At 44.8% G+C, this 21,213-nt stretch overlaps 2 protein-coding genes across 7 annotated transcripts in view; one reads left to right on the top strand and one right to left on the bottom strand.

Moving 5' to 3' along the window:
- Positions 1 to 19,610, bottom strand: part of LOC144696063 (F-box only protein 39-like) — a 63,473-nt gene extending 43,863 nt beyond the window's left edge. The window contains exons 1-2 of one of the 4 annotated variants that reach the window (XM_078567269.1): positions 19,544 to 19,610; positions 17,449 to 17,622 (exon numbers count right to left, since the gene is read on the bottom strand). The gene's annotated coding sequence lies outside the window, so the exon portion shown is untranslated. Of the gene's footprint in view, positions 1 to 8,086; positions 8,100 to 17,448; positions 17,623 to 19,529 lie in introns of those variants that run through there. The other 3 variants (XM_078567270.1, XM_078567272.1, XM_078567271.1) reach the window with 3 other exon arrangements.
- LOC144696066 (CD276 antigen-like) lies at positions 41 to 10,188 on the top strand. 3 transcript variants are annotated; one of them, XM_078567285.1, is made up of 5 exons: positions 41 to 119; positions 1,498 to 1,836; positions 5,055 to 5,342; positions 9,351 to 9,867; positions 9,989 to 10,188. In XM_078567285.1, exons 1-4 carry the CDS (start codon positions 62 to 64, stop codon positions 9,512 to 9,514), a joined length of 849 nt encoding a protein of 282 aa, XP_078423411.1. In that variant the 5' UTR covers positions 41 to 61; the 3' UTR covers positions 9,515 to 9,867; positions 9,989 to 10,188. The 3 variants fall into 3 exon arrangements, with proteins under 3 accessions (XP_078423411.1, XP_078423412.1, XP_078423410.1); XM_078567286.1 differs by lacking the exons at positions 9,351 to 9,867; positions 9,989 to 10,188 and adding an exon at positions 7,901 to 8,988; XM_078567284.1 differs by lacking the exons at positions 9,351 to 9,867; positions 9,989 to 10,188 and having other exon boundaries at positions 5,055 to 5,721.
- Positions 19,611 to 21,213: the final 1,603 nt, after the last annotated feature.

Raw genomic sequence — 21,213 nt, 5'->3', positions numbered from 1 at the left:
ACTTAATAATTTGCCTTGTTTGTCCTTTCTTTGGGAAGTTTATCAGCAAAGTGAAGCAGCAATGGGAACCAAATCTCACTTCAATTTTCTTATTCTCTGGGGGCAACTCGCAGTTGGTGGTAAGTCATCAATGGTTTAATAATTTCAAGAAATTAGATATGACTTGCGGGTTTTCCTTTTTTTTGTCACTGCTCAATATTTGTACAGAACTGGCAGAAACTCAACAGGCCAAATGTTCTCCTTCTGTACTATAACATTGCATAATTCTTTCTGTAGCTAGTGAATTGTAAGTTAATGGGAACGTTGTTGGCCACATATAAAGTTTTAATCAATGCTCCATGGTATAGTCCTGAGAGCCAGTGAAGACAAAGGGCTGTTTCTCCATTAGAATGTTGTCTCTAAGATCAGAAATATAAGCCAATTTATGCTGGTAAAGTGAATGACTCAAAGTCATTTTTTCTTCCTTTCTGCCCTTACTTATGTGATCCAATTATTCCAACCACCCTGCTTGACCGAATTGGTCTTCAGTCTTGATTCCCTGTTAATTGGCTTGGGGCAGGACTTCCATCCCCATTGGAGAGGAAGTCTGACCTCCAAGAGCTGTCGGCCATCAGCTGGCCAGCAGATCTTGAGGTCCAGCAGCGCCCCCAGAATTGGTGGCTACTGCTGGGACTGAAGAAGGGGAACCAGGAACCCTTTATGATGACTTAAAAATAGTACTGGAGGCTAGAGCCTTATCTTGGTGTGGGAGTTAGTGTGTATGTTTTATACACATGTGCTCGAGGTATTGCAGAGCCAGCAAATTTTGATGTCAGTCAGCATCTAATACTGATTTGATACCAGCGCTGCCATTTTGAACCTCATCACCCTGGTTAACATTCTGTCCTAAGCATATACATTTGAACCAGGATTCAGCCAGTAGAAAGAATTTTCCCCCCTTGGCCGCCACCCTATCAGTGCTATTTAAGGGAACCGTCCACAACTTGCAACTCTGTTGTTGAATAATCTTACTGGCCCTGTTTGTGTTTGTGGAAGGGGCTGGGTTTTTTTTTGAAGAGATGATTTAGAGTTGATGAACTCTGCAGAGAGTGGTACTTCGAGGTAAATCCAGGGTTTTGCCAGGGACTTGGGGTGGGAGGCCAGGGTCATTAAGGGCTGAGTGGGAGCGTCGGGAAACTGCCTTGGGTGGGAGGGGTGGGGATGGTGTTGGGGAGCTCCATTGGGCACAGGGTCCCCAAACAGGAGGCACCCCACCCTAGCCCCATGGCTGACACTTGGCTCTCGCATGCACTGGCATGGATAAAATCCCAGTCGTGGCAGGAGGAGGCCCTTAAGTGGCCATTAAGTAACCCATGGGTGAACGGGCCACCCGATGCCCCTCCCGTTGTGAACGCACTATATAAATGCAAATCATTTTCTTTGTATGTTTCTGCAGACACTGTATTTCTGTATTTGTTTCAGATTTCCAACATTTTATTTTTCTCCTTTGATTTTCAGCAGGATTCGAAATCCAAATGGTTAATGAGAATCTAACGGCAATCATTAACCAAACTATTATGCTCAAATGCAGCTTCACAGTAGTTGCATCCTTAGAGAGCATTGTTGTCACTTGGCAGCGTGCCGAGACAAATGAGGTTGTCCACAGTTATTATTATGGAAAAGACCAGCTCAGCAAGCAATCCCCTCGATATTCAGGCAGGACAAGCCTATTCTCAGAGGAGTTTAAAAATGGAAATGCTTCGTTGAGACTAGCCAGTGTAAGCCCAGAGGACGATGGAAAATACCAGTGCTATGTCAGTGGAAATAAAGAAACGATAATTTCTGTCATACTTGCAGGTAAGTAGACTTAATATATTTCTCTTTCAGGCAAGGTGGGAAACTATGAAATAAGTGATGCTTCATGCAAGGTACCTGCAAAACATCCTCTCTATTTATTTATCGCGAATGAGTAACATATCATGTATTGTAAACATCTCCTCATTAAGTGTTAAGCACAGAGCAGAATGAAGCTATTATGGCCATTATATATAACCTGTGTTAGCAATACATTTCTCAAAGTGCCTTTCTCTAAGATCATTGGATAAAGTTAGAAGAGAATCACTATATTGGAACAGTTAGTTTTATGACTTAAAATAGTATTGGGGGCTGAATTTCCTGGCCCTCCTCTCTCCAGAACACCATCTTGGTGAGGGAGTTAGTGTGTGTGTTATGAGCGTGTGCTGGAGAGTCAGCAGATCCTGATGTCAGTCAGTATCTAATACTGATTTGACACCAGCACTGCTATTTTGAACCACATCATCCTGGTTAACATTATCTCTTAAGCATATACGTCCAAACCTGGATTCAGCAGTAGAAAGAAATAGCACTGCCAATAGTGCTATTTGAGGGGACCATTAACAACTTACAGATCAGTTGTTGAGTAATCTCCTACTGGCTTGGTTTGTGTTTGTGGAAGAGCTGGGTGTTTTGAAGAGCTGATTAGAGTCGGTGAACTCTTCAGGGAGCGGTACTGCATGTAGAGAAGGCATTGGTTGTGATTGTAAAGGCTCTGGCATGTCCCAGATACCATAGCATTTCCCCTACGGTTGCAACGTGGGATGGAGACGGTACAGAGGTGGCAAATAAGACACGCTTCTTTCTGCGGGAGGAGGACAACTGGGTTGGGGGGTGGGAGAAGATTCTCAGGAGGAGGCCTTATCCACCTGGAGTCTTCCAGAAGAATTTTTCTCACCTCCACCTAAGCCAGGAGCAGTGTGTTTGTTGTCTGTGATTCACAAAGGTGGTCACAAAACATTGTCACCTCTTGGAACCAGACCTGCAGCCTCAGAGCTGTACAAGGACGGCACTGTAGGGGAGTGTGAAAGTGACTGTTCCCCTGGATTTCAGTGTGTCAGGATCCTAGTTTTTTTTTGGAAAAATATACTTTATTCATAAAATATCTGGAAGAACATTCCAAACCATTTCAAAATCGCCATCACAAAGGTACAATCAGGTTCAACTTCTACAACCTGTATCACGAGGTGCACCAATACAATCAATGAATATTACAATCATTTGCAGACATTCATTTTGAGCTGTACAGCCCGAGGGGATTTAAACAGTTCCCAGTCTCTCGGTGCACTGTGGCAGAAAGGTCTTAGACAGCGACCCTTCCCCATTGCGCCTTTGCGGCAGCTGCCCCAAGCTTTAGTGCGTCCCTCAGCACGTAGTCCTGGACCTTGGAATGTGCCCGTCTGCAACACTCGGTCGGAGACAACTCTTTGCGCTGGAAGACCAACAAGTTTCGGGCAGATCAAAGAGTGTCTTTCACCGAGTTGATGATCCTCCAGCTGCAGTTGATGTTTGTCTCGGTGTGTGTCCCTGGGAACAGCCCGTAGAGCACAGAGTCCTGTGTCACAGAACTGCTCGGGATGAACCTCGACAGAAACCACTGCATCTCTCTCCAGACCTTCTTTGCAAAGGCACAATCTACAAGGAAGTGAACAACGGTCTTGTCCCCACCACAGCCACCTCGAGGGCAACGTGCAGAGAGGGAGAGACTCCTGCCGTGTTGGAAGGATCTGACGGGGAGGGCCTTTCTCACCACCAGCCAAACTTGTTGGTGCTTGTTGGAAAGTTCTAGCGATGAGGCATTCTGCCAAATGACTTTGACAGTCTGCTCGGGGAACCATCCCACAGGATCCATCCTCTCCTTTTCCCGCAGGGCCTCTAAGACGTTACGTGCCGACCACTGTCTGATGGACTTGTGGTCAAAGCTGTTTCTCTGCCTAAATTTTTCCACGAGGGACAGGTGGTATGGCACAGTCCAACTACTTGGAGCGTTCCGCGGCAGAGTGGCCAGACCCATCCTTCGCAACACCGGGGACAGGTAGAACCTCAGCACGTAGTGACACTTGGTGTTTGCGTACTGAGGATCTATGCACAGCTTGATGCAGCCACACACAAAGGTGGCCATCAGTATGAGGGCGATGTTGGGCACGTTTTCTCCCCCTTTATCTAGAGGCTTGTACATCGCGTCCCTGCGGACACGATCCATTTTCGACCTCCAGATAAAGCGAAAGATGGCTCGAGTGATCGCCATCGCGCAGGAGTGTGGAATGGGCCAGACCTGCGCCACGTACAGCAACAGCGAGAGTGCCTCACACCTGATGACCAGGTTCTTACCCGCAATGGAGAGGGACCATCGCTCCCACATGCCCAGTTTTCTTTTCACCATAGACACTCGCTCCTTCCAGTTTCTAACGCATACCCTGGTCCCTCCGAACCATATCCCCAGCACCTTCAGGCCGTCAGCCCTGACAGTGAAGGGGACAAAGGATCAGTCAGCCCAGTTCCCAAAGAACATGGCCTCGCTCTTCCCACGATTTACCTTGGCTCCCGAGGCCAGTTCGAACTGGTCGCAGATGTGGATCAGTCCGCGCACCGACAGCGGATCCGAGCAGAAGACGGCGACATCATCCATGTACAGGGAGGCTTTGACCTGAGTGCCTCCACTGCCTGGGATCGTCACTCCTGTTATGCCCAGATCCTTCCTGATGGACTCAGCAAAGGGTCCTATGCAACACACGAAAAGAACAGGCAAGAGAGGACAGCCCTGCCTGACTCCAGATTTAATAGGGAAGCTATCTGATTCCCACCCATTGATTGAGACTGTGCTACATCCTAGTACAGAATGGACTCCTCATGACTGCTGCCAGGATAGTGGGCATGTGCCAGCATGATGTGCTGGACATAGTCACACAGCAACTGCGCATTTGAGTGAGTGAAAACTTTTGCAGTTTGGTAACATCTCATCTTTGAGATGCAGTGCCTGCAGAGTGATATGTGTGTGCAGTCAGGTCCTACTGCAGCCAGAAAGCATTTCACCTTTGAGGTGGAGACCAGCTTTAAGTAGTGCAGGCTAGTTTTAAGTAGTCTTGAGCCCCGCACAAACTTGGGCCACCTAGATCATTATCATTAGTAATTAGCATAACATTTGCATGCTGCCTACATCACTTACACCAAAAGCCTCCGGCAATGGCATTGTTTCACTTATTACTTTTGTTATTTCACAGCCTACTACAATGAGCCAATGCTGATCGTCGAACAGAAACTGTTGAGTACCATTTTAACATTTGCGTCCTGTGGCTACCCAAAGGCTAATGTTTCTTGGTACAATGGAGACAACCTACATGTTTCCTCTTTGTCCAACAGTTCCTACGCTCAAACTGCTGATGGTCTGCACACAGTCCGAAGCACCATGGAAATCAATGTCGCAGAAAGAAACCGAACCTATACATTTGTTTTAAGAAATGCTGCTGTCAATCAAACTATCTCGCGGACACTTACTTTGTTAATTAGAGGTAAGCTCTGCTGTTTTTTTCACCAATTTTCCGCCTCCTCTCCTGAAGGGTCAAGGCCGCTATTGTACTTGGGTGGGTTATTGCTTACATGTGCATTACTGGTGGGTTTTAACGGGAGGATCTACCGTGGAAACGTCAGAGTGGCACCTGGGTTTCTTTCTGCAAGGGTGCAGTTTCAGAGTGGAGTCAGCAGGGCTTTTAGACCAGTTGTCATTTGGTACTGAGGTCCCAGCTATTAGCAACTCATTCAGCGCACATTGAACGCAAGGCTACATCATTCAGCTGCTCGCTAGACAGATTTAGGGAGTCACTGGCAGAACTGAGCCTTTCTTTTTTTTAGTACCTTTTTGGGGTGAAAATTGGATTTAGGCTCAATGTGGGAGACCCCACCTAACCTGCTCTCCCACTTTTATTGCAATAAAACACGTTTTGACCGGCTGGAACCCCAGTGTGTGGCTGGCATGAATGATGTACAGGTAGTGTGGAGCTCTTAAAGAGCAGCTGCACTCGTTACAACAGGAGATGCCGTAACACTTTCAGGAGGGCATGGCTGGAAGGTTGAGGGCAGCAAATGGAGCAACCAGCCAGAGAGAGAGAGGGGCCCCCGGGGTTTGTTGGATGTAGCCCTAAAGGCTTTGGTGATGGGAGGTTAAAAGGAGAGGCTGGAGGACCCTGGAAGCACCACCAGCCTGAGAAGGAAAGGGTGGCCAGGTAGGCCGATTGTGTGAGTCTAGCCCCAAGAAATTGACTGGAATGCTGGACAAAGTTCCAAAAGCTCATGTAAGGTAAGGTCACTAGGCAGAATTTTACATTCGGCGTGCGGGGGGCGGTCCCGACACGCGCTGAGAGGGGGGCGGTCCAGACACGCGCTGAGAGGGGGGGCGGGCCCGACACGCCCTGAAGGGGGGCGGGCCCCCGACACTCCCTGAGGGGGTGGGGGGGCCCCCGACACTCCCTGAGGGGGTGGGTGGGGCCCCCGACACGCCCTGACGTACGTAAAATGACGCGTGATGACGTCGGGCAGGCGTCCTGACGTCGCCGCTCACCCTCGCGATGTTTGGTTAGTGGTTGGGGGGGGCGGGGGGTCACGTGATGATGACGGAGGCGTACCCGCCATTAATTAACAGGTCAGTGAAGTCCTTTGAGCCACCGATTGTCTTTGATTTTACACAGCCTGTGCGATTTTTCAGGGGCATGGCATGGGCGCAACGGGCAGGCGGGTAGGCCTTATTTTCAAAAACCCCATCCACAGGCGGGATAAGGGGGGTGGGTGGGCTCGCTAATGCGAGCTATAGTGAGATCCAGCACAGTCAGGAGTACGCTGAGGGGATAGACACTGACCTGGGCAACCTCCAGGGAGGCAGGGACACCTGGGAGGCTTTGAACCAACGCTCCTTCAGCTAGCCTACCAAAGATGAACCAGCAACACATGCCAGGGTTGCAGGCTCCATGCCTGATACCTGAGAGCAACATTTACTTGGCCCACAACAGGCGCTATGTACCATTTCAATAAAGTTCAGTGACAAAACAAGTCACTCATAACCTCATGGGTTACCCTGCACCTGCAGAACTAATGAAGCAGCCAGAGGCTTGTTGGAACACAATCACATTTAATGGTGTGGTGCTTGGCATTACATAAAACAAATTAAATGGAAAGCTGTTCTTCATCACACCTACTCATAATTAACGTATAAGTGGGGAAGTGGTGACATAATGAGTAGAATTAGGAAATGTAAAGGGGATTTTAAAACTGCGGTGTATAAACCTTCTGGTAACACCTCTGAAGTGGGTCGATTTTGTATAAATGCAGAAATTAGACAAGCATGTAACAAAGAATGGTTTTAATGGGCGATTTTAGCTCTTAGATAAATCGTGATGAGCAGACTAGCACGTGTCAGAAAGGGAATGAAATTTTAAGTGTGTCCAAGATAGTTTTCTGTCGCATTATGTCCTGTAGCCAGCAAGGAGATGGGCTGTATTCAGTTAAGTAATGAATCATGAGCAAGACTTAGTAAACAGCCTAATGGAATGTGAGCATTTATCTAACAGCAACGATAACACAATTGAGTTCAATGTATTGTTTGAAAGGTAGAAACATGAAATGGTTACTAAAATTCTAGATTTAGGTAAGGCCGACTTCAATAGGATGAGACAGAGGGAAACTGTAAAGAGGGAAAACCTGGTACACTGTAATCTCTCCGGCCACGTAATCTTTTCTTCGGAAATGCCCATTGTTTGGAGCAGACCCAAGCACCCCAGTATTTGGATAAGTAAAACAGTTGTTATTACTGCTTTATAATGTTTCATCACTCTTTTTTATGTTTCGGGTAAGTATTAATATCTACAGCATTTTCCGTTCACACACTTCTGGTTAGGCATTCTAACACCGTTCTACAACTCTGAAAACTCAGAAATGATTTGGTCCCAAACATTTCAGACTGGAGAGGTTACAGTCTATTGAGCAAAATGACAGGAGATCAGTGGGGAGGTGACGCAAAACTATTTTATATCCTTAAGAGGGAGCTCCAATTGTCCATGGTTGTTTTTGCCTTGGCAAGTAGAGGCAAGAGACAACGCAAACAAAAAGAGGAAGCATATAAAAATGGAAAGATGGCACAAATCCTGACAACTGAGAAGGATACAAAGAATAGCAATGAGTGACAAAACAGGGTCTACAAAAAAGGGAAAATGAAAAGAAACTTGCAACAGCTATGAAAAGCAACAGAAAAATGTTTTGCAATTACCTTAGGCAAACGAGGAGAAATGTGTGTTCCTTTTAAAAACTGATAACAGTGACGTTGTCAAAGAATGTAAGGAAATGACAAGGTATAGTTCCCCCATTACTAAAACAGATTTTTTTTCTCCTGACAGCCCTTCCAATTCCTCTATAATAAAGGCAAAATACTGCAGATGCAGTATTTCTTTACTGAAACCTTTATTAAGTATTTAAAAACCGTCATGAAAACTCATCCCGCCCGTGGATGAGGTTTCATGCTTTCTCTTAAGCCTGCCAGGGCTCCCGGCCTGCCCGCCAACCTTAAAGTTAGACGGTCAGGTCCATTAATGATAATGACTTTTTCAATGGCCTCAATAGGCTGTTGACAGGTCGGCGGGCACGCAGCTGATCCGGCTGTGCCCCCGCTGACCTGGAAATGGAATTGACGCGAGGTGACATCAGGAGTACCACCTGACATCATCCCGCATCATTTTATGTGTCGGCGAGCGGGCCCTGCCCCCACTCGCCAACCAGAAGGTCCAGCCCAGAGTCCGTGTGACTCTTCTTCAGATCAGATCCTCTTCCAACTCCTCTGATCTCCCTTGCCAAGATCCAGAATCTCTTCCTTGTAAATCCTAAAAGTTGCGATATTCCTCCAATAACACAACGTAGAGCCACCCCTCCAAACTTTGCACCAGCAAAGGAAAATCAAAAGCACCTCATCTGAAAGGTGGCCATTTTTAAATGGCGCTAGTAGGTAGCCCCTGCTGCAGCTGAAAGAGTGATTAAGAAAGGGTGATTAAGAAAGGGTGTTAACTGAACCTCTCCAGTCCAAAGCGGCAGTTTGTGCGTGAATAATCATTAGAGGCTGTTTGGTGCTACAGTCTGCCCCCACTCCATGATTTTGCCGCACATGCTGGTGCCCCTTTAAAGTCAGGGTGCGCCACGCTAGAAGCATCATAGCCGACGGTTTCGGATGCCTGTTGCACCATAACAACTATACAGCCTGATTTCATGGACATTGATGAGTCGCAATTTATTATCTTAGTTTTTTTTTGTTTTGTAAATTATTTTCTAAAGGCAAACTTGCATCAATGGTGTATTTAATATCAAGTGGGCTGGATTAAATAATTTGCCAATTGTCATTGTTTTAGCTTCATCTACCCTTCATTAACTGCACTGATAATTGATAAAATCGTAAGGATGTTGTCGCTTATATTTTTATGATTCCTTATATTCAATGAATAAAACCCTTTTTCCCTCTTTTTTTTTAAAAAAAATTTCTACTTCAGAGGATTCAAGCCTGAAGCCAGACGTTTCCCATGATTATTACAAAGTCATCATAATTTTTGTTCTGGTGCCTACATTCAATATAATAACTCTGACTATAATGTTACAAAAACTCAAATGGTTTAAACTAAAGAAAATAGAACACATTATTTCAGGTACACCATGAGATCTCTTGGGCTTCCCAAATACCTTGATGGTTATTGTAACCAATTCTCTACTGAAGTGCGAATGTGGTGTTTGAGGGTTGCAGATGGGTGTGCTTGGAGTGCTCTTTATTAATGAGCCTGGTTGGAATGTCACTGAGCAATCCACACGTCGAACCTACAAGGAATCCACCTGTAGTCATGGAATCATTACGACACAGAAGGAGGTCGTTCGGCACGTTGAATCTGTGAGGGCTCCCCGTTTGCATACTGAGTGAGCCTCAGATTATAAGGAGGTGGTTGTAATATTCAGTGAGAGAGATTATCCAGCTGGCCACATGGAAGAGCTCTCTTTAGCTACATGAGAGCAAGAGGAGTGTTGGGGGACTGAAACAAAAATACCTGGAAAAACTCAGCAGGTCTGGCAGCATCGGCGGAGAAGAGTACAGTTGACGTTTTGAGTCCTCATGACCTTCAACAGAACTAAGTAAGAACAGGAGAGGGGTGACTGGTTGTGTTTTAAACCTATAAAAACTTTTAAACTGAAGAAAAAGCAGATCGAGTTTCTAGATTCTGCCTATGTTGTATGTCTGCGAGTGATACCTGAGTGTTAGTCTAAACTCTTAATTGCAGTCATTTTTACTTCTTACATTTCACTGCTGTATTTAATTTGGAAATAAAGTTATCAACCAAAGTATGTATGGCTCTGGTTTCACACTTAATTCACTCCAAAATGGTGGAATTTTAAGGGGTAGAACACCACTTGGTTTAACAATGCTGGTCCAGAACTGCATTGTTGGGAGCAGTAGCCCTCAAATACATTGCCCCCAGAGCTTACGGTCAACAACAAAACAAGGGTGCTCGCTTCTGCCCTCAAAGTAAGGTCCTGTTATTTTTGTGGCATGGTTTTCCCTCTCTCGACAACAGTTTAAATCTGACGCCGAATCGAGGGGATGTGTTGGTGTTCTACAGCAGTGATGTGGATGAGGGAACCAAATGTAATATTTCCAAGTTTGATGATGCCACAAGACTAGGTGGGAATGTGAGTAGTGAGGAGGATGTTAAGAGGCAATTTAGACAAGTTGAGTTGAGTGGGCAAATACATGGCCAATGCAGTATAACGTGGATAAGTGAAGTTATCCACTTCGGTAGGTAAAACAGACTGGCAGATTATTATTTAAATGGTAATAGATTGGGAAATGTTGATGTACAAAGGGACCTGGGTGTCCTTGTACACCAATCACTGAAAGCCAGCAAGCATGCAGGTGCAGCAAGCAGTTAAGAAGGCAAATGGTATGTTGGCCTTCATTGCAAGAGGACTTGAGTACAGGAGGAAGGATATCTTACTGCAGCTGTGCAGGGCCTTGGTGAGACCACACCTGGAGTATTGTGTGCAGTTTTGGTCTCCTTACTTAAGAAAGGATATCCTTTCCATAGAGGGAGTGCAGCAAAGGTTCACCAGGCTGATTCTAGGGATGGCAGAATTGTCGAATGAGGAGAGATTGGGCCGACTAGGCCTGTATTCACTGGAGTTTAGGAGAATGAGAGGGGATCTCATTGAAACATATAAAATTCTGACAGGGCTGGACAGACTGGATGCAGGGATGATGTTTCCTCTGGCTGGGGGGGGTCTAGAACAAGGGGTCATGATCTCAGGATACAGGGTAGGCCAGTTAGGACTGAGATGAGAAACTTCTTCACTCAGAGGGTGGTAACCTGTGGAATTCTCTACCACAGAGGGCTGTGGAGGCCAAGTCACTGAATATATTTAAGAAAGAAATAGATTTCTGGGCTCTAAAGGTGTCAAGGGGTATGGGGAGAGAGTATGGCACTAAGATAGAGGGTCAGCCATAATCAAATTGAATGGTGGAGCAGGCTTGAAGGCCTGAATGGTCTACTCCTGCTTCTATTTTTCTATGTTTCTATGTCAGCAAGCAAATAAGGAGCCAATAACGTTGAAATATTCGCACACAGCCAATCAGGAAATTAAAAGCACTTCAAATTTGAAATTTCAGATACCAAAATAAACGATTATGATTAAAACAAGATAGAAGCTAAACTAAGCAGACACCTTTTTTAAAAAGAGAAAAGTATATATTGTTTGAAATGTGCATTTTCTTTATCGTTTATGGAGAAATTTGGTAATACACAATACAAAATTAGCTTTTCAGGGCCAGTGAGGATGTTCAATAGTAATTATGAAGTCAGTACACCATTCAAAACCCAGTTACATCCCATTCAACTACATGTAATTTTTCCAAGGGGTTTTACAGTGAGGCTAACACTGTGTAGAGTGTCAATTTCTTCAGTTTTTCAGATTGTGTTCTGGTGATGTGGGAAGTAGTGCCTCAGCAGCACCTCCTTGGAGAAGCATAGAATCGCTGGCAGCGACTTCTGCGTTAATCTGCACATGTGACTCCAACTCAAAGTTGATGTCAGTTTCAGTGGGATAACAATGATGGAGGCTAACAGTTTCTCTGTCGTCACCAGCACACGGTTTTATATATGCTTGTATGTGCTAGGCTGCTCTCAATCAATCCTGTGAGGGAAGCTCATTGAATATTTTTATTTTTTTGGCACTCCCAGTACATCACTCATTACTTATGATGCGCAGGGACTGCCAAAAAAGCAGGGCTGGAGTATTGTGGGGAAAGTGTGTCGGTGTGGGTGGAGGAAGGAACAATCAGTGAAAGGTTTTGAGTAGGCCTCCTCTTCAGTACCTCTACTAGTATGCTCAGGTGCTCCCATCATAGAATCATGCTCTCCCTAGCTTAGGTCATGGCTTACCATCCCCTTCCTTCCCAGCTGCTGGCCTTCCCATTCCAGTTGGGTGTCATTTCTGTCACTGTATGGAGATTTAGAACCCCAAGTCTGACTCTAGACCTCAATGGGAGATAAAGGAAAGAGGAGAGAGTGACAGACATGCAGATAGGCAGAGAGAGTTTGAGTTAATTTGTTTGTTCTCTTCATAGCCTTAGTGGGGCCATTGGCATCGTCTTGCTACTTCTCTGGCTTTCTTCAAGCTTCCCTCAGTCCACTTCTCAATGTTATCCACCCATCCAATTTTTCTTCTTCCTCTTCTATTTTTACTCTCAATTTCTCCTTAAATTGTTGCCAGAGCAATGCTGTCAGATCTTTGCTTCCAATGTCCATACTTGGCCATCTTTCTCTCTCTCTAACTGTACTTATCAACCATTTTGGGTGAGTGTGAGATGTAAAAACAAAAGGAAAACATATGCAGAGCGAGAACCCTAGAGTTAAATTTGAATACAGAGGGAATGGAGCCAAGGAGAAGGAAAGAGTGAGAAAAGAGGTGAAAGTTTATGTGGGAACATTAATTGTGGGTTTTGGCAGGAGGATCAACCACGAAGACATCAGAGCTGATCCCATCCTCATCACCTACCCGCAGAGATACAGTTTCGGACCAGGGCACTGATAATCCGAAGGCAGTAAAAATTGTTAAATGCTCAACTACTCACTGGACAGGCTCACCAAACTACTGGCGGAGCTAGGCTCCCCTTTATAATAATGATGAATGAGTCACCAATTTATTTTAGAAAATGAATCTTTACAAAACTCAATTCAGTTCATACAATTTTAATCAGGAGTGAACTTAAATTGAGTATCGAGCATTTTGTCCGTGCTCATCATTTTAGTTAGTTCTACCCAGCAGAAAGCTGTGGTGGTAACTAAATACAACCGCATTCTGATTTTATCCCCTATTTTTATGATTCTTTATATTCAATTAATAAAATTATTTTTCTCCCCTAATTTCTATTTTCAGAAAATACAATCCAGATTCAAAACCTTCCTATGATTATTATGCAGCCCTCCCAATAGCACTGGCCAAGGTGTTACAAAAACTCAAATATATCAAACTAAAGAAAATGAAATACATTATTCCAGGTACACCATGAGATCACCTTGGATTTCCAAAACACCCTGATGGTTGTTGTAATCAATTCTCTGCTGCAGCGCAAGTCTGGATTTGTGTGGTTTTTGGAGGTTACAAATGGATAGACTCCATGCGCACTTTTTACCATTTAATGAGTGAATGGTTGGAATATCAACAAGCGATCCATGGGCTGAACTTTCCCCTGTCGGTGGGGGGGGGTTGTGCGGGGTCGGGCAGGAGCGAACGCGAACCTGATCGGCGCCCCCGATCGGCTGCGCGCCGCAATTTTACGTGGGCGGAGCCAATTAAGGCCCGCCCAGTGTGACGCTCGCCCGGAAGTGCTGAGCGCTCCCTGTGCGGGCAAGGGAGGGATGGGGGGCGGGGGGGATTCCCTGAGTCGGGACCTGCGCTCTTTCGGGAGATTAGTTGAAGTTTTTAAAAGCTAAATACAGAAAAGAAAATATTATAAGACATGTCCCCTCATGTGACAGTGTCACATGAGCTGGGACATGTCAATGAAATTTTTTTTTAACATTTTATTGAATTTTAAAACGCTTCATGAAACCTCATCCCGCCCGTGGATGAGGTTTCATGAAAAATGAGAAGGCCGCCTGGGCTCTTCGCCTGCCTCCCGCCAACCTTAAGGTTGGACAGGCAGCTCATTTAACGGTTTTAATTAGTTTTTTAACAGGCCTTTGACAGTTTTGGCAGGCACATAGCTGACTTGGCTGCGCATCCGCCTGACTGAAAATCTGAATGACCTGCGGTGACATCGGGACGCGGATGAGTTTTCCTAAAAAAAAAATCAAAAGGCCGCCTGGCTGATTTGCCCGCCCACCAATCATAAGGTTGGACGGGCAGCAAAAAATAGCTTTTAATTAATTGATTAATGGCCTTAACTGTCCTTTTCATTGTCAGCGGGTTCATTGTCGGCGGGTTCATTGTCGGCGGGTTCATTGTCGGCGGGTGTGCAGCCAACTCTCGCACGTGACAGTTAAGGAGATGGCACTAAAATATTGGCAACCTGAGAAAGGTCACCAACCTGAGATGTTGGCTGGGATTTTACGCGGAGGACCCACCCCATCCCCACCGATTGAAAAGACAGGGGCTTGCTCCCTTCTTTCACATGGGCCGGGAAGCTCTGACCTGATTTTACCGCCGTCAGCCTGTTAACTAGCTCAGGTTGTGGCTTCCGCCTGCATCTGGAAGGAGGTCCCACCTCCAGGAGCTGCCAGCCAATCAGGTGGCCAATGGCTGTCCAGTTCCAGCAGCGGCACCAGGAGCAGAGGCCACTCCTGGGACTGCAGCCATTCCACCATGAGAATCGTCACTGGAGGCCAGACGTTGAGGTAAGGAGAACAGTTTTGCCAGCACTCGTCAGGCAGGCGCCAGTGAGGATGGGATGGGGACAGTGATTGAGTGGTACTCAAGATTATGAGTGGTTTTGATTGAGCGAATAGAGATACTGTTTCCTCTAGCAAGAGGTCGTAGATTTAACATAATTGGCAAAAGAACTAGAGGGGAAATTAGGAGAATGTTCTTCACACATGAGGTTGCAGTGATCTGGAATGCACTATCTAAAAGGCAATCAGACACATACCTAAAGAGGATCAATTTGCACAGTTTTAGGGAGAAAGCTGAGGCGTGGGATTAAAGCTTTTCCAAACAGCCAATGCAGACATGGTGGCTCGAGAGCTGGAGTGAGACCCATGTCATCTCCTTTCAGGGAGACCCGCCGAATTAAGTGCCGATCCGGTGCTTAGGTGGCCCGTGGTTGGTCTCTCCCGGAATCGAGGACCCAGGGTGCGGATGTCCCATCCCCAAGAGCTGCCAACTATTCAGGAGCTGGCAGCTTTGTATTGCAGGCAGTGCCAGCAGGAGTGGTGGTAGTTGCTGGCAATGCACCTAGGGAGAGACCTAGGACCCCAGGCCAAAGGTGAATGAGGGGCAGGAAGGGGGTCATGGGGGTGGGGCAGTTGCCAGGTCCCTCAATTAGGCACTGCCTGAGTGACTTCTTTTTGGATTCTCCACGTGGTGACTCCCCTGCCCGCCGCTGAGCAAATACCAGCAGTGATGAAATTAGGCCCTTAAGTGCGCATTGACTGACCACTTAATTGGCGGCGGTTAGCACCAAGCCAACGAGCCTTCCCACCCTGGACTTAATTGGGGCAGGGGCAGGAAAGTGGAGGATTCCACACCTATCATTCTCCTGCCCAATTAAATGACGCCCCCCCCCATGAGGAAGGGCATTAAATTCCATCCTCTCTGTGAATGGAGTTTTAAATTTAAACTGCTGGCCTGATTTTTCGTGTTGACGTTAGGCTAACTGAAGGAACAAGGCAATATCTATGTTTGGAATTTTTGCTTCAGAGGAACTGAAACCACAAAACTGGGCACATTCACTTCTGTATTGAGGGCTGACTTTCACAGGCAACTTGATTTTGCTGGACTTTACAAGCATTTGAACAATTAAGTGTTGATTACACGCTCTGTGCTGAGAAACTGACTTTCAAAATCTCCAAACTCAATTCTCCTGCAAACACTCACCTTCAATGATGCCAGACTCCTTCCTTCACTCCTCAAGGTAAGCACCGGACTGTCCCAACACTAGTGGATACCAGTTTCCCATCTTATAATGTCAGATACTATCTCCTCAGTCATCCTGGACCCAAAGACCCCTCCATACAATTCTCCAAAATGATTGGCCCCACCTCTCCTGTACTCTGGTATTCAGAGCCCAGGAGATAAATCATGGGCTCTGGCGCATGTCCTGTTCCCAGGTCCTTTATTCCACCCCAATCCCCCCTTAAACCGCCTCAGTTCCTTAAGCCTCAAACAAGCATGTGATTATTTTTCCTCTTTCAAGATTCATCAATCAATTCACCAAACAATCACAGAGCGGCTCTGGTAAAAGAATAATGGCCATCGTTGGCGCCTGGTTACAAATATTTTCTGATATATATGCGGCATGGGTCATTAATATTAAGAGCAGCAATGATATAATGCAATGCGTGCACCCTATAGGTGATCCTACGAGTTTACATGTTCAGTAAAAACACACAGCACTTGAACTGAAACACGTTAACAGCTGGCGGTGTGGTGCTCTTCCTGAACTTCATTTCCTTTCACCTACAGCTGCAGTTTCCCACAACATTCGGACAAAACAAATAATCACAATAATCGTCCCAGTAGAAATTTTCAGACAACTTACCTATTCTCCCGATTAGATTTGTAATTGTAATATTTCACAGCATCATCCTTTTCTAAGAAGTAGCCCCCATGACATTGCCTTCGTTTGATAGGACCCTTCTAGACCCTTCTAATTGTAGCCTCACACCCAGAGACCCCCTCCCTAATGTGCCCACAACTCGGCATCCTGACTCCTGCTGTCAAACCACACCATGCTCTTATCATTTACCCAGGCTCTAAACACATCAATGTCCTATGTAATCGAGTCAAAATTTTACAACATCACACAAGACCAAACTAATCCCAACTCAAATGCAGTTCATAATTTCATGCAACACTCCCACCATCCAGATGAAACTGGACAAAGAGATGCACTAACTCTTCCTCTCTCAGCTTTTGCCCATGTTACATGGCTCACACCAAATGTTGGTTGATCACTCTTCTCTGTCTCCATTCATATCAACTATCTTTTTTGGATTTAGGGATGGTTTTACAGCTGAATGCCCTTCTGACTGCTAATCCTCCTGATTTACCCAGGCTGGGGACCAACAGCAATATATGCTGGCTTGCCTGCACCAGCGGGTTCTTTGATGGTCAACAACCCCTGGAGTGGGACTCAAACCAGGAGCATTCCAGTTTAGAGCAGGGGTGCTACCACCTGCGCCACAAGACCCCTACAGAAATGCATTAACTAGCATTGCTTTATTTAACCGCACCTGCAGTAACACATTAATACCATCATAAAGTTAAGCTTTAAGAATTACCAAAAATATTTGATCCTTCATTGTGTCACAATGCCTCTGTCTTGGCTGGGTTTTTGCTCGCACAATATTACAGGGCTTAGTCAAAATTCACCACAGCAGTACAGCTTACCAAGGTTAAGTTTTTAGCTTGTATGCTGTGCCACTAATACCTTTCTGTGTTCAAGCATGAGGTGTCAGCCTCAGCTCAATGGTACCGTTTTTGCCTCTGAGTCAGAAGATTGTGGGTTCCCTTCACCTTCCTACTTTCGGTACTTCAGGCCAGGTGAGGTGCTGGTTGATTTGACTGAGGAAAGAGCAAGTAGCAGATGACAACATTGCAAATGCAGCGGGAATCAAGTTATGACGATTGGGCTACCTTGGAGGGTCTGTTATAAGGAGGACCTGCTGTATTAAGAGTAACTCAACATGCAACTCTCATAATTTTTGGTAGTTTAAAATCTGCAAAAAATCTTTTTAATCCTTGTGTCCTATTCTGTTGCCACTGTCTTCTTTGGATTATTATGGAGATTAATTCTGGGCATTTTGGCAAAATATGTCCCTGATATTTCCCAGGATTACCACCGGAATCCCATCATAACTTTGGTTAAGAGGCCACAGAGAAAGGGCCTATTTACAATATTTCTCCAGGGTCTGTGCTAACCCCGCGACAAAGTTACAAAGACAGGCAGCTGGTAACCCCTGCAACCTACAGAGCTATATATGACTTGTGCATTAACCAGCCTAGATAGTAATCATAGGATAAAAGCAAAAAAACTGCGGATGCTGGAAATCCAAAACAAAAATAAAAATACCTGGAAAAACTCAGCAGGTCTGGCAGCATCTGCGGAGAGGAACACAGTTAACGTTTCGAGTCCGTATGACTCTTCAACAGAACTAAGAAAACTAAGATCCCTTCCCTTCACCCCACCCCACCCCCACTAGAGCTATCTGTACCTTGCTTGTCCTGCTTTCTATCCTTAGTTAGCACATTCCTTAGATAATATCACCACCTTCAACACCTCTTTGTTCTTTTGTCTATGACATCTTTTGGCTATCTCCACCTATCACTGGCCCTCTATCCAGCTCTACCTGTCCCACCCCCCCTTAAACCAGCTTATATTTCACCTCTTTTCTATTTTTCCTTAGTTCTGTTGAAGGGTCATACGGACTCAAAACGTTAACTGTATCCCCCTCCGCAGATGCTGCCAGACCTGCTGAGTTTTTCCAGGTATTTTTATTTTTGTTTTAGATAGTAATCATATTGTTAAACGCATGTTATGGCTGATGTGGTATGACTGCCATCCTCAGGGGCCCATTAGCAATCGCAAGACAAAAAGGGTTGTCTAAGAGCCATCAGAGCCGAACATAATCACGGTTTAATCATTCTTTGAGAGACAAAGGTTGAGTAAGGTTTTGGGTGGGAGCTTTTGATGGGAGCTCAGATGAAGGCTTCCATCTGAAATGTTAATCTTTCGTTCTCTTTCAGGTATTGATTGACCTGCTGTGCATTTCCGGCTTTTTCTGTTATTAATTAAGGTTTCTGCATTTGTCGTTTTTTTAAATCGCTATCCTTTTTAAGTTAGATTTGATTTTGACTTTAGTTTGCAAGGGGGAATTAAAAACTAATGAGATTGGTTTGTTATTTGTACAGTGTGGAATCTTTAATAAATAAATTACATTTGCTGTAATCAGATCAGATTTCAGAAATGGGAAATTTGAAACCTAAGCACTCTGTGAACAAAATCCTAACTCTCCATGAATTAATCCTATAAAACACATTTACAGCAGTAAGTACCTCTTAAAAGTGATAAAATTCACTTAATTATGTGATTGAGTTAATTCCAGGGTTAGTGTCACTGATGTATTATCACTAGTTAGGGAGTAATGTATGTGACTTCCTTTCAACGTGTTCCTGCCATTTTCATTCCAAGTTTGTCCATTTCGATGTACTTTCTCTTCTAGTACAAACCGCAGTCAACCATTCCGCACTTGCAAAATACAAAACAAAACGTCTACTGTTCAATGTTTGATTCTGCAATTAGACAGAACTTGCTGAACAATGCTGTGTGTGCTAACAGCTACATTAACTATCAATTTAGGATAATTAGCTGAGCTTGTAACATGGCTCATTTACACTTGCTAGAAGCAACATACATCCATATGCAGGGACCCATTCTCTGCAAACAAAAGGAATATGTTCAAGCTTTGCACCTTCTTTGAAGTACCTGCGACTTTGGAGAGCCTATAGTTCCACATTGCTTTCTCCATAACAATGCCAACCAATCCACACCCTTTCCTCCTGTACATAAATGGTGATCATTTGAAATTTGTCATTCCTGCATTTGTCCGGATGAGTACAAGACAAAAAGCTTCAGCAACATGTCTCTCTTTTCAGCAAAGTTCCAGTTCTGTAATACCGAGTGACAGTTCTCAACTAAGGTAAATGAAAATATTGATTCAGCTTCCAAATAAAATATCGAAAATACTTGAAGGAGGTAATGATCTGTGGACGAGGCCTGACTGGCATTGCACAGAGGTGGCTTTTACTTGATTTATTTTTTGTTCTGGAATTTTGAGATTGTACATCCTAAAGTTTGAATATGACATTCTAGACACAAAAATCGAGGACAGCATTGATAATAATAATAATAATCACAATAATAATTAGGGTTGTTTCTTTTATCATGTTATGGATAGAATATTCAGTGATTGACAATATCTTTGTTTCCTCAAATAATTTTATTTGCTGTTACAGAAACTGCCCTTTCTTTTAAAACAAAAAAGCTATCCTTGTAATAGTTGTAATGTTGGTCAAAGCAACTCCATGCAGCACTTTCAACTGTTATTTATACCTAGATTCCCCTCAAGGAATTTTTGATAAAGTGGTATAGGTGACTCATTCCAATTTTAAGTTCTACCAATGTCACGGCAGGAGGGGGCGGGTGGGGGGTCTGCCGGATGAGTGGTGTGGGGGTGGTGGGGGGTGGGTTATCAATCTTGAGCTACAGGGACCAAGCAGTTTTCAGATTCAACCCCTGGTCTGCCCTCAGCTGGCTAAACTCAGCCAGGCTGGCAATCGCATTCATAAAACTGGGAAGGAAAAGGTCAGCTTGAGTACTGTCCCTTGATTGCTAACCCCTTGCTGGTAAGGGTACATGTGGGGGCAGCAGGTGAGGCCTGGATCTAGCTCACTGATGATGCTCTTCATGGTTGAGCAGCCTGCTGTCACTCACTAACAAGACTCATCCATTGAACTCTTTTTTTTTCAGTTTGGAAGGGCCGAATCCTATTGAAGCACATTTGCTTTCATGAGGGCTATCAGTGAGGAAGGAGGAGGGAAGAAAGATGAAAGGAAAATATCATGAAAAAAGTAAATAAACTCTTAATTTTAGAATATCAGATTCATCCAGTGAAGGGAAAATCTGTTTTGAACACTGCTAACAACAAGAACAGCAAAATACTGTGGGATACAAACAGTCATTTGGCAGTAAAGAACTTGAGAGTATTGATGAGAAAAGAGACATGTCGAAGCATTTCATCTTGCACTCATCAGGCACCTTGCAAGAATCCCAATATAAGGTGCAAACAACAATTTATACTGTATGTGAAGAGAATGCTGATTTGTTGGCAATTGGTATTGCCATCCAGAATACACCAGTGATGGTGACTGACAATTAACTGCCAAGCATTGCTTGAAATTTAAACCAGGCAGCTTGACCCTGATTTGTCAAGGCATTGCCCTGAGGGACAAGTCAGCGAATGGCTGTCACTTATTTTGTTTAGCTGAAACAGGCGCAATGTATGTACATGTTCTTCCTGTCTGCAAAGAACAGGGTCCTGTGTATTAACATCTGTAGCTTCCAGTACACGTAAATGCGCCACAAGCAAGCCCCAC

Source organism: Cetorhinus maximus, chromosome 21 (assembly GCF_964194155.1).
Source record: "Cetorhinus maximus chromosome 21, sCetMax3.hap1.1, whole genome shotgun sequence".
NCBI lineage: Eukaryota > Metazoa > Chordata > Chondrichthyes > Lamniformes > Cetorhinidae > Cetorhinus > Cetorhinus maximus.
This window is presented reverse-complemented; position numbering and strand designations above follow the sequence as displayed.

Bases quoted from the DNA above. Each gene is read 5' to 3' on its own strand.
- LOC144696066 (XM_078567284.1), top strand. From the start codon at position 62: ATGGGAACCAAATCTCACTTCAATTTTCTTATTCTCTGGGGGCAACTC. The intron at 120-1,497 runs GTAAGTCATCAA...TTTGATTTTCAG, and splicing joins GGGGCAACTCGCAGTTGGTG to CAGGATTCGAAATCCAAATG. The intron at 1,837-5,054 runs GTAAGTAGACTT...GTTATTTCACAG, and splicing joins AATTTCTGTCATACTTGCAG to CCTACTACAATGAGCCAATG.